A 12,858-nucleotide genomic window follows, 5' to 3' on the forward strand; every position below is an offset into this window, starting at 1 on the left:
AATAATGCACTTGCCACAACAGACACATGTAAAAGATCTGCAACATCTTGCTGCTCAAATTAGAGAACCTAAAGCATCCTCGAGAAGTAGAGTCTGGTCTTTCCTGTGTTGCATTTCCAGTTAAGGTGAATTCCAAGATATCTCAATCGCTCCATCACCTCCACCTCCTCTCTAAGGATGGAAATGGTGTCCTGGTCCTCCTGAAGTCCACTGTTCCCACTCCACACGACAAGCCGGTCCACAGGAGTAGAAGTATGAAGTGGCATAAAATGGAAATACTGAGACTGCTCTCTTTCCACACATGTACAGTATGTTCATACACAATACAAGTACATTTCACACCTCACACATGCTGACAAAAAAAATATTTATTTATTTATTATGGTGTCACTGTTTTCCTACTGATGAATGTCAGTCTCGTCAGTTCACGTGATGTTTGCTCACCCACATTTTTTGCAGCTTCGTTATATGAATGCAGGAGGAAAATGTAGTGAAGGGACGCATTAAAAAAAGGAGAGGTGGCAGCTGTTGACAGCATCTTTAATTAACTGACATCACGAAGGTCCTACCGTACTGTACGTAATACTGTGGCACTTAGATTCAGCATGCTCGTAGATACTGAGGAACCAAGATAAATCCTTGAGTCAGCTTAAAAAAACACACTTTTAACAGTCCTTTCTGTATCTTCACAGTATTGTACAGACTCACTTTTCCAATATAACCAGCTAAACATAATATCCCTAAATACAAAAAAAGAGAGAAATCTTTGAATAATCCATTTGAATTCTGTGGAGAACTGTTACTAAACATGATGTCAAACTGATTAACAGAGATTTCTTAAACAAATATTCAGTTCTGGCCCTCTTCCATCACCCAATGCAGTACAGAGGAGACCAGTACAACATAGGATATATAACTATTCACTATACATATATACATACACACTGGTTTCCATCAGTGATGTATCAGGTGCAGGTATCTACAGTGCCATTATTTCAGGCGCATATAATACATGGTCATAAAACTGTAGTGCAAGCTAATTCCACATCACATATCTGATGACAAACATGCTTTAGTTCATTTTTCTTTTTTTATGTGCTGCAATTTTTTTTCCATGCTGCTCTGTTCACTTCATCCGGTGCTCTAAAGACTCTTGAGCAGGTGTGTGTGTGTGTGTCGGGGTGAGAAACAAGGTATATTAGTGTTAAAGCTACTGTCCTTGTGTGCTCCAGTCAAATGGATTATTGTAAGCTTCTTCACTCCTTGTTCGTTGTTGATCCTTTGTGTCAACAATAAAAGTACAAGGAGCTCAGCTGTTGATTCACTGGGGACAAACAAAAACCCCAGATTGGATAGATGGGAATTTTACCCAGGAAGCTCTTTTTCTGTCTGTAACAGTCCTTTTAATCCAGAAGCAGTTGCAAGATAGAGCTAAAAGAGCATGGCGAGAAATAGAAAAAAAGCTATAGCTCCTGTTTCCTTACAGTACCTACATTATGTGCCAGGACGTCATGTTTTAGTGTGGAGTCTGGGGTGTGGGATGTGCTGTGTTTTTGTGTAAGTTGTGCGCGAGAGCTAATGGAGGAAAACAACTGCGAGCGTCTTGATTCCTTATATCACATTCTCAAACAGCTGCATGGAGTTCATGATATTCTCGTCCTGAAAAAAATAAAGAAAAGACAAAAACATATGTCACCAGAAGTCTGACGTAAACAAAATTTCAGGTTGATTTGTTTAAAATCTTAGTAAAATTTTAGTCATAATACAGTCTAATATAGTCTTGTGTTTCAAATACATGTACTAAATGGCATGTAGAACACAGAGAAGGCATGGACCAGACACACTGTGCTTGCTAAAACCACTCAGTTTTTTGTCTTTTGAGACAAAAGTGATTCATTCAGCATCAGCAGTTATTATATTAAAGCTTTATCACTTTTCCTTAAAGAAAACTAAACTAAAACTAAATTGTTTTTTTCATTCCTTTGGTCGTTTTTGGATGAGTCATGTTAGAACAGCTGCAAAGTTGCAAAGCCAATTTATTGCCCAATGTTTGAGTTTGGGGTAGATTAAACACACACATAGATCTTTTTAAACGAAATATTCACTTTTTTATCTACTAACCCCATGTGAGTCAGAGCCCCACTGATGTTTACAGGACAACCAAACACAACATAAGTGAGCCCACATAGTTGAATCTCTTACGAAGTCAGGAAAAACTGGTCGTCACAAGTCTCCAAACAGCTTGTACATTATAATTCCTCAGCAACAGCAAATATTTACCTCATTTCATCCTCTATTTTCCAACACATGTTGCGCATCAGGCTTACCAACTACATCAGGAGGTAAAACCTTCCACCACAGTTTATAAATGTCATAAATGTTAAAGATTTGGGGCTGTAATAACCAGTTTTCATTTTTCAGCTGCAGCTCAGGAGAAAGCACAAAGACATGTCGTCAGTGGAGTTTCCACTGAATAGACTAAAAGTGAGTTTTGACTTTTATCTTTTGCTTAAGTTCAAATTTTTACTTTTTGGAGTGTGACTGGACATGTCTGCCTGATGGTAATGTCAAGTGCAAATGTCTGTGGGACCCAGAGACAGGTAAATATCCTGTTGCTGGGGTGACACACACAGAACACCTGTCTTTCCCTATACAGTAGATGGTTCTGTCTTTAAAGCACTTTGTATTTGTAATTCAGGGATTTATGTTACCTCCTAGCCACATAGCAGGAAAAATCCCAACAACTAATGACTTTTGTGTTTTTCTTCCTTTTCTTACTCTTCTTCCTCCTTTTGGTTTTTGGTCTGTTTATGTGACATAACTTTGCTGCAGTTTGGGCTGTGACAGGTTCACAAGAGGAAGGAAGGGAATATGATTCAGGAGGGAGACGGGAAACGTGAATGTGGAAAATATTAGTCAGTGCCTCATTAACCAGTGACACTGATGTCACTGACACTGAACCACAGTCAATGACCTGTTGTGCACTATTTCTGTTGATGAGTAACTGTGAGTTTATTTCTCACTGTGCTGCACCCATTTGTTCATGTGTGGGAGTAGGTGAAAAAGTGCAAGTCACCTTCTGACAGGTCTCAATGAACTCTTCAATGGTCACTACACCATCTCGATTTTTGTCCATTTTCTGTGGATTAAAAGAGGAAAAAAGAAACAGGGAATAAAACAGAGAGAAAGGACACATTAGTGAGGGCGTTTTTGGGTACTTTGTAATGTTCTTTTGAGTAGAAACTGAAAAGAGGCCTGTACACTTGCGTGTTTTTCATTTGTGTGCATTCAGAACCTGGAAAAACTTGTCCACATGTTCGGAGGGTGCTTCATCTCGCACACAGGGGTAGGTGTATCTCCCCATCATGTCATAGATTGACTTCATGATCGCCAGCATCTCCTGGGCAGAAGAGGGCAGAAGCAAAGTGAAAGAGTTTAAACAACCTTTTTATTGTTTTGCACCCACTGTGACTAAAATTTGAATGTGCAAATTTATAAGCCATACTATACATGAATGAAACTCACTTAACAAAAACATGGACAAAAGAGATCAAACATTGGATCTCCCTTCGGTTTGAACTGAAATATATTCTAAAATGTTGGAATTATGTGTTAAATAGAGCAACATAATTTCCCCTATTTTGACAATGTTACATCTGTTGCTGGCTACTGATATGGCCCTGAATAACAAAACCTCCCCACCCAGTTTCTCCCCCCAAAAAAGTCATTCATTCTCAACTTTTAGTTTACTTCAAGACGTTTTTGTTCATTAAAGGTAGAACAGATGGTCTCTTTTGAGCCAGGTTCTGCTCAAGGTTTCTTCCCGTTAAAAGGGAGTTTTTCCTTGCCACTGTCGCCTTAAGTGCTTGCTCTGGGGTCAGGCTCTGGGTCCCTGTAAAGCGCTTTGAGACAATTTTGATTGTGGAAGGTGCTATATAAATAAATTTGAATTGAAATGAATTGAATTGAATTGTTTATGGAATGAAGACCAAAATTTAGTGAAGGAATCAACGTGACATTTGCCTTTTTATTGTCAAAACGTTGCATTTCCCATGACCCACACATACCTCTTTGGTGATGTAGCCATCCTTATTAATGTCATAGAGGTTAAAGGCCCAGTTGAGCTTCTCAGTGACTGAACCTCTGAGCAACACTGACAGGCCAATGACAAAGTCCTCGAAGCGGATTGAACCGTTTCTGTCAATGTCAAAGGCGTTGAACAGGAAGTGAGCGTAGGTTGTTGCATCTGTGGACAAAAGGAGTCGTAGTCATGAATTTTGTGTACTGTACTTTGACAGCTATGATATAAGTCCGGGAATCATTCATCGTCATTCATCAAACATTTCTGCCCACCCTCCCCTTCATTTTCATACAGCCTCTAACAAGAGAGAACAGGAGAGGAGAGATTGTTTTAGCATCTAACCTCCTTGGGGAAAGAACTGAGAATAGATGGACTTGAATGTCTCCTCATCAACCAGCCCACTGGGACACTCCTGCTCAAGAGGCAAAGAAAAAAAAATAGACGTATATTAGAATAATTCGAGTCTATATAAAGCATAATAATGGTGATAAAGCAAGTGAGACATTCTCAGCAGCTGGACATACATTCTTGAATCCTCGGTAGAGAGACTGAAGCTCCTTCCTGGTGAACTTGGTCTGAGCCTGCAGCTGGTCCAGCCCCTCCGGCTGGTGACGCACCGTTGACAGCTCCAAATCACTGTCGCTGCTGTCTGTGGGAGGAAGAGAGAGAGAGAAAGAGAAAGAGAAAGAGAGAGAGAAAGAGAAAGAGAAAGAGAGAGAGAGAGAGAGAGAGAGAGAGAGAGAGAGAGAGAGAGAAAGGGGTGGACAGACAGACAGGAAGAGAGAGAAGAAAGAAAGAAAGAGAGAAGTGATGTAAAGAAGGAAAGATGAAGAGAAAAAGAGGAAGGATGGGGCAGACATTGAGTGTGTGGATGCAGGTCAGGGAGGGGTGGGATCACACATTCAACAGGGAGGCATTTGTTATAGAGGAGGTGGGAAAAACGTGCGAGTTTCAGAGAAAAAACTGCAGAGGAGCAAAAGGCAGGCATATGAGGGAGTAAAAAAGAAGAGGAGGTACTTTCTTTTTGGTGGAAATGTCACCAAACAAGTATCGTTTTGTTCTATAAAAAAAAAAAAGGCCACTGCAGATAATCAGAATTTGAGAAATTCAATCAAAGACACTTTTTTTTAAAACTTAGAAGAAATCATAAATGTACAATTAAGTGTTGTAGCATAATTTGTTACCAGTTCATACACACTAAGAGAAAGCACTGCAAGACTGGGAAAAAGAAAACATACAAAAAAGGAGGGAAGTTTTCTCAAAGTGTAGTTTGGATTTCTAGACTGTTACGATACTCACCATCTTTAGACAGAGAGAACAGAAGAGGAGGGGTGTTGGCACCAAGATGGAGTGAAAGAGAGTAAATGGAGAACAGTGGGAGAGTGATAGTAAGAGGAAGAAAAAAACAAAACAAAACAAAGATAACAAGTCAAGTCATATCGGACACTGAGAGGATTATATGATGGGCGCAGAGCGATTCAGGGGAAAAGTTATTCTGATAAAATATCCAACAAAACAGTGAAATATAATATACTCTGAAAAATAAACCAAAACCAACAAAGAGGGATTTGAGGGTGGGAAGTGATCCACTCTTATATAACATTCAGTTATTCCTTTAGGGTTAATTTGACACAGTTCACCATTCAGTCCTGCACAAGGTGAGAAGGAAACAGTAGGAGACGACATCTGACCTTCTTTACCATTGAGAAAAAGAGAATGTGGAAAGTCAAAAGTATTTCTCCTACTCTACTCCTATTAATATAAAATCAAATTAATTGGTGATGACTAAACAATATTTTACCCTTCAACAAAAATATTGACAGCATTTTGAGATAGTATATCAAATAATAATATTTTGTTATTTGACAATTTTTGTTGAACAGTAGTTTATTATAATTATTATATTAATTATTGAAACTATTGGCTTCAAATGGGAAACAAACAGAAACTATCCCACATATACTGTCTTGGTGCTTTAAGTACTAACTAAAGTACCAAATGTGTATTCAGGCACGGCTGAAAATAGTCCCCAACAAATTCCCTGTTTATTAATGAAGTTTTTCCCAGTTATGTTGTGATGACAGACGTAATTGCTCGAAATGTTTTTCTGATTAATAAAGCACTAGACTGGTTTTGCAGGCAGTGGTTGTGGTGGATGGTGGAAATAGAAAATGCAGGATCCTCACTCTGGTTCAGGGTTCAGGTCACTGAAAGATGGTGGTTTTAGTTTAAGGCTGTCAACTTTTTCTGTATTAAACAAGACCATGATCTTTCCCTAATCTCAGTAAGTGCTATGAGTGCCTACACATAACCTTAAAAAATATTTAATAATGCTGCACTCACTGAAAACGCCTATTTGTCAGAGATACGTTCATTTCAACATTTTTGCAACTTGCCAAATCTGTCTAATCTCATAGAAAAAGATCCGTTTGCAATTCTGTTTCTTTCAAAACCTAATTACCTAATTGCTTTTTCAAACTATTTATATTTTTATAATTTGCTGACAATCACAAATTGCCAGATATCCCCAGCCCTATTTTTTAAAGTCAGATTAGTTTTTTTCCATAGCTTTTCCATTTGAAATGATCTTGCAATTGAATCGCACCAAAAAACAAAAACCTTATTATTGTCTCATCTTTCTAGGCATCTCACAACTACTTCTAATCCTCTCACAATTTAAAATATCCAGACTTCGATCAAACAACATTCGCAAATATATACACGTGGATCAAAGTAAAAAAAAAAAACATTCTCTCCAGCCTCCCTGCTCCATGTCCTCCTCCTCCTCCTTTTCATTGCCCCTCTCCCAGGTTGTCTCACCGGTCTCAGTGATGTCGATCAGGCCCAGCAGGTGCATAAGTTTGAGGAACATGATCACCAGGCAGACGATGCCAACTGTCTGAAGTCCCTCCGTCTCCCACCTCACACTCATCTTCTCCTCGTCTTCTATCTTTTCTTCCACGGTCCTTTTCTTTCTTTTTATCTTCTACTACATTATTGTCCTTTACCTCAGTCCTTTCTTCCCATCTCCGAAACAGTCTCACTAACTCATCAGAAAATCATTTTCTGCCACAGTTTTTCCTGTTGCTCTATTTAGCTCTCCACTTCCAACTTTTTAATTGACTGCCTCTTTTTTCCCCTGTGTTCTCTCCTGCTCTTATGGTTCTTTCAGGATATTCTCCACAACTAAGAGTAGGGTCTGATGGTCTTTTATAAAGGTCAAGTGGATCAGATTATTACTGTTAAAGTACCTCCAAAGAGATAAAGAAAGACAGAAAGAGAGAGAGAAAAAAATCCCCTTCAAAAATCTGGACCACCATGTTAATCCATGGGAAATCCAAACAAAGGAAGAGCAAGCTCAGATATTGTCACGTCACACAAGCAGGGTTTTCTTTTTTAGCAGAAGCAGTTGGTTTGGGATTCTTCTGGTGTATATTCCTCTCCTAGCTGATGACAAAAATCTCTTCAAAGACCTAAAGAACATCCGACATTTATCCATTGAGCACTGCCTGAATGTCTGAACTCCTCTGTATCCTCCCTCCATCTCACGTCTTTTTTTCTTTCTTTCTGATAATTAACCTGTGAACTCCTGAGGAACTAGAGGAGAGCTACATCTGCCATTTTCATCAAAACGACTACATGAAAGACAGTCAATACATCAGGTACATCAAGGCACTGAATACTGCAGCTTTAAATAGTCTGGAGTTACAAAAAATGAAATTCTTTTAGCTAAATGTGACATATAGAAAACAATTTGCCTTTAAGGAACCAGTGAGGGGGTGGTAAAGGTCAACAGGTGTCCTGAATCCCATTTTCCCAGTAAGCGCTGTGAGCCACTTTCTAATTGGTCCCTTGTCTCTCTTGGGGTCCCTAACACAGATTTAATACTGCATTAACTCAGTGGAGTCCTGTCACACACTCATACTCATCATGTAATAATGGGAAGCAATGAGCAAATCCTCCCTCAGGTCCTGTGACACTTGTTCAAAACTCATTTCATTGTCTCATTTTGGAGAACAGGCTGCAACAAGAATTTTTTTCTTTCCCCACTGGGAAAAAAGGGGATTTTGAAAAGTGAAGGGAACTTTTTCTCCCAGTGTGCAGGGGAAATTAATCAATAACCTCTTTGGACAGTTTGGAGTAGTAAGTAGCTGGAACTTTGGTTTTGGAGGTTTAGAAAATGGACTGACTGTTGTTTCTATCATCCTGAATGGTTAATGGGGTTTTTACCCATAAACAGACATTATAAGTAATCTGTTAAATTTGTATAAAAGTCAGGCAGAAAACGTGGAAATAACAGCTGAGCAAATGAAACAACTAATTTCCTTCCCATCTCTCTATATAGTATATTGATGTTACTCACTAAAGTATCCTGCATGAGAGTCAAATGTGGAGTAAAAATACCAGATATTGGTATCGGAGAGCCTCAGAACAGGGCTCTAAAGGCAAGGCTACCTCTAGCATTGATGTCATCCCAAAATAGGACCAAGCTGGACTGAACCCAAAATCAACATCAGAGCTGAGAACACTGAACTGAAACAACAATTAAAGGCCAGCGGCTTCAGCCTACATCAGATAATATAACCAGATTTTAAACATGTACACATGCACTGATCAGCCCCAACATTGAAACCACTGACTGGTGAAGTGAACAACATTGATCATCTTGTTGCAATGGTGCATGTACCAGGCGGGATGTATCAGCCAGCAAGTGAACAGTCACTTCTTGAAGTTGATGAGTAGGAAGCAGGAAAAATGGTGTTAAAAAAAGGAAAAATACTATAAAAATGCAGAAAAATGGCTCCTAGATATTATTATTATTATTATATATGACATTTTTGTTAATCTTAAACTGCAGTTTAATGTTGCAGCTGCTCAAAGTGAAGCTAATTTTAACTTGTTTATGTAACTTTAACTTGTTAGCTGTTCCCAGTGTGGGAATCAGGCCCCTCCAAAGGGTCACAAAATAAATCTGAGGCATTTTAAGACGACTAGCAGGAGAGGAAAGAAAAAAAACAAAAAGGTTCTGATGCAATTTTGTTTTCCTTTTTTGGACTTTTCACTAATCTCTGCTCTTTTGTGAATGATTGAATACATTTACCTAGTTTGGCAATGAACTTTTATTTAAATGAAACCATCTGAAAAGTTTAGAGGGGACTTTGATGGAACTGCTAACAACTCGTATCTAAAAAATGTCTATATCTGCTGCCAGATAGTTAAACATGATGAAGATGCTGAAGCAGGTGTTGCAGTTGGTAAATTGGCTCCACTGGGAGATGATGAAGTAATGAAGTAGCAGGAATGAGGATGAAGACACATGAGTAGAAATTCGGTGGCTACTGAGGGATAGCCAGTGTCCTTCAGGGTCCTGGAGGAGTACTCTGGGCTCCATATTTAGGTGGCCTCAGAGAAAGCCTGTTCGATACTGCATGTATAATTGATGTGAAGTAATGCTAAACCGGGGTGTAGGCCCTGCCACAGAGGTGGAGGAGGTGGAGGAGGAGGAGGAAGAGGGAGGGGGGGGCGCTATTGGAAGAACTGAATACTGGAGAGAATGAGAGGAGTGATAAATTATGGAAGGGCATTACTGGTATTTTTGTTGAATTTATTACTTATGATGCCGAGCCATATGAGAAGCACTAATGTGCCGACTGGAGCCTTCCTGCTGTAAATGTCTTGGCAAACTCACTGTAGGACCACTCTGACAGGCTGGCCTTCAGCCCAAAACTCTAATCAAAGGGAACTACATCATTTAAAGAGCAGTATCTGATGTCTCTTTTACAGCTCCAAATGTACAGTCTATTGGTCCATCAATGTTTTATGGTATATCCCTGAGTAGGCAAAATAAAACATCCCATTAACCTTTTTCCACTGCCATACATAGATTTGCTGACAGTCCAGAATCAATATTGTATTTACAGATATCAAAAAATACATTAAAACTAATTTTACATCTGTATTATTTTGTTTGTTTTAAGCATTTTCACTTAGTAGAGAGTTGAGAGAGAATGCGGGGACAGAGCCAGGAGAGGTGACCCACAATAATGATCCCTAGTTGGACTCAAACTGGGGGCATTGTAATTACATGGATTACACGGTCAGCATCATACACCACTATCCTAACATTTATGTATTTATTTATTTCATTTTATTTTTACTGGGACAATGTATATTGATCACAACAAGTGCTCCAGCCTGAGCGGCCATGTAGCTCTTTGTCCCTACACTCTGATAGCACTGGGTCTCATAGATCAACATCAGTGTCATTGTGCCATTGTAAGCCAAAAAGCGAGCATTGCCCCTAGGCTAGCTAACTCTTTACTAACTGTTTATACAGTGCTTAAAGGGGAGGGGGTTAAAGTACCCCCTGCAATAAGTGAGTCATCATAAGTACATCATAGGCACTAAACCTGCAGATACCTGTTAAGGCTGGTTTATACTTCTGCAGAGCCTACGCTGTAGCCTATACAAGTGACCTACACCATTGTGTGCATTTATTCTTGTGAACTTGTGTATCTGCATCTGTCTGAAACTACACCACCAAAAACACTAGTTGGCAGTGGGGTGTCTATAGTATAAGGTACGTGGCTACGCCTGTAGTGTTGATTCTATGCAGAAGTATAAACTGGCCTTTAGCCAGTAGAGGGGGCCTCAGGTGGGCCCTTACCTTCAAACGAGGACATGGGTTCCAGGATGCCAAACTGCTTGAGAACTGCCATGAAAAGGATGATAACCACTCCGATGGCAAACAGCTCCATGCCCTGAATCCCCATGATTGCAGGACAGGGGAAGCCCACTCAGGGCCAAGCCTGCACGAGAAGGCCTGGCCTCAGGGACAAACAAAAAGAAGCCCGAGTAATCCTGGGCCAGGCTAGTCAACAGCAAGTGTTTTCAACAGAGATGAACCAAGATGTGACAGGAATCAGTCTGGGTGGTGAGTGACTGCATGGGGTTGTTTTCCAGGCCCAGGACACAGCATGAGAACCACGCCAGCGGGCTGGATGAAGGCTGCTCTAATGTCAACACTGATGCTGAAGTGGAAAATATGTGGAAGTCGACATATATGGAAAACCTCCCTCTCTGGACCCATGAGGGAAAATGGGGGTTGTGTCACGAGCCATTTATTATAGTGCATTAAAGGAGACGTTTAGAGTCACTTTCCAGACTTTACTCCTGCACGCACTCTCGGGAGCTCGGACTGGCAAAGACACAAGTTACTGCTCATCCTTTTAATCCAAACAGCAATTATCAGTCCCTCACGTCATAGTTTACAGTCATAAATCACATCTTGGTTTCAGATAAAAATGTCATTTGGAAAAAGCAAAGAATTCGGTACAGCCTCTGCGTCCATTTTCATGATTTCCCTCTCATTAGGTGGGAGAAAGTCCCGGTGAATGCAACAGACTTATTGAAGTGTAGAACATCAGAGAACGGAACATAAAATACTCAAGTCCTCTCATCTTCCCTGCCATAAAATGGCAAAACAACAACAGCAATTGTAAATAAATTACCCCATTATATGCGGCAACCACACAAGCAATTTCTGAAACCTCAGCTCTGAAACATACTGTAAGCTCTCTTCAGCTGGAAGCTGAGGACAATCCAACTATCTAGTCTCAGTGGTATCTCTAAATAATAATCATAACAACAATATTCAAGATGAGATCATCTTCTAAAACAGTCAAGATAAAAGAAATCTGAATTTCATGCGAAGTGTAAACTCGGTAGGACAAGGCTGTATTGTGGAAATAAAAAAAAAATCAGACATTTACTTCTGAGACGTGATGTTGTGATGTTTTAAATAAGCCCCTTTTTCTGCTTTCTCCTGTTGTATTTCTCTCACAACAGTGGGTTATCCTTTGCTCCACCAAACATCTTTCAGGAGAGACTTATAAAAAGTTAAATTTAGGTTCGGTGTTGTTGTCCCGCCTGATTCAGTCCATCTCACTGTTTGTCCAAATCCAGGTCCAGATATGGAAGCGTTTGGCCCTGGAGAGAAGGCACTTAGAGCAGCAGCAGCAGTGTCCAGGGAGGGAAGTCCTGAGAAACTGAGAGGAGCTGTGGGAAATGAAACCTCCTCCCCCGGTGTCTACCTCCTCCGCACATACTTTTCCATCACTCCCCGTAGCTTTCTGAATTTATCTGAATATATCTGTTGCTGCTTCTCGTTGCAACTTTTCCTCCCTTGACTCGCTCAGTCAGCACTTGCTCCAGCTGAGGTTTAAAACTGAAGTATCCTGTCCACCTTAAACCTTCCACCCATCTTGTCCTGCTTGTGGTCTCTCCCTACTCCGCTGCACTCCTCCTTTTTCTTCGTCTGTCCATCTGATTTGCTTTCGCACCCCAGAGCTTGCCACCTCCTCCTCCTCCGCCCTCCTATTCCTCTGTCATTCCATAACTTTGGTCAACCGCAGACTTTCTCTCCCCCTCTGCTCAGCTTCTTCTTTCCTCTACAAACTGTCCCTTCTTTCTCTGCCACATCCGCCTTCTGCACCTTCTCTGTCTACATCCACAGGTAGGTTAAGAAATATTCGGGGGGGGGGGGGGGGGCAATTTTAAAGAAGGGGAGACATATAATCAGTAAAAAACGTGTTACAATGCAGATTTAAAGCTCTGGTTATTGGTAATTACTAACTGTAATGTAAAGGATACCAAATAAACATCAAAACATCACGTGTACCCGTACTGCATAGGAGCAAGATACCCAGACTGAAAGACAATTTTGTGTCTCTTTGTGGTCATTTTGCATAGTTGTATGATTTACTTTCCAGCAAGAA

The 12,858-nt window shown here is 40.3% G+C and overlaps 1 protein-coding gene across 2 annotated transcripts; it reads right to left on the reverse strand.

Moving 5' to 3' along the window:
- Positions 1-484: 484 nt before the first annotated feature.
- On the reverse strand, positions 485-12,367 carry kcnip3b (Kv channel interacting protein 3b, calsenilin). Of its 2 annotated transcripts, none has more exons than XM_041043155.1 (8): positions 10,749-12,367; positions 9,217-9,219; positions 4,606-4,730; positions 4,424-4,493; positions 4,068-4,246; positions 3,296-3,400; positions 3,077-3,139; positions 485-1,659 (listed from the first exon to the last, which is right to left on the reverse strand). In XM_041043155.1, exons 1-8 carry the CDS (start codon positions 10,852-10,854, stop codon positions 1,612-1,614), a joined length of 699 nt encoding a protein of 232 aa, XP_040899089.1. In that variant the 5' UTR covers positions 10,855-12,367; the 3' UTR covers positions 485-1,611. The 2 variants fall into 2 exon arrangements, with proteins under 2 accessions (XP_040899089.1, XP_040899088.1); XM_041043154.1 differs by lacking the exons at positions 9,217-9,219; positions 10,749-12,367 and adding exons at positions 5,381-5,383; positions 6,902-7,014.
- Between the last annotated feature and the right edge of the window lie 491 nt (positions 12,368-12,858).

This window comes from Toxotes jaculatrix, chromosome 7, assembly GCF_017976425.1.
Source record: "Toxotes jaculatrix isolate fToxJac2 chromosome 7, fToxJac2.pri, whole genome shotgun sequence".
Lineage (NCBI taxonomy): Eukaryota > Metazoa > Chordata > Actinopteri > Toxotidae > Toxotes > Toxotes jaculatrix.

Excerpts from the sequence above, each read along its gene's own strand:
- kcnip3b (XM_041043154.1), bottom strand. The coding sequence starts at position 7,013 with ATGAGTGTGAGGTGGGAGACGGAGGGACTTCAGACAGTTGGCATCGTC. Across the intron at positions 3,401-4,067 it reads ATGGCTACATCACCAAAGAG|GAGATGCTGGCGATCATGAA; the intron begins GTATGTGTGGGT and ends TCTTCTGCCCAG. Across the intron at positions 1,660-3,076 it reads TCATTGAGACCTGTCAGAAG|GACGAGAATATCATGAACTC; the intron begins GTGACTTGCACT and ends TATTTTTTTCAG.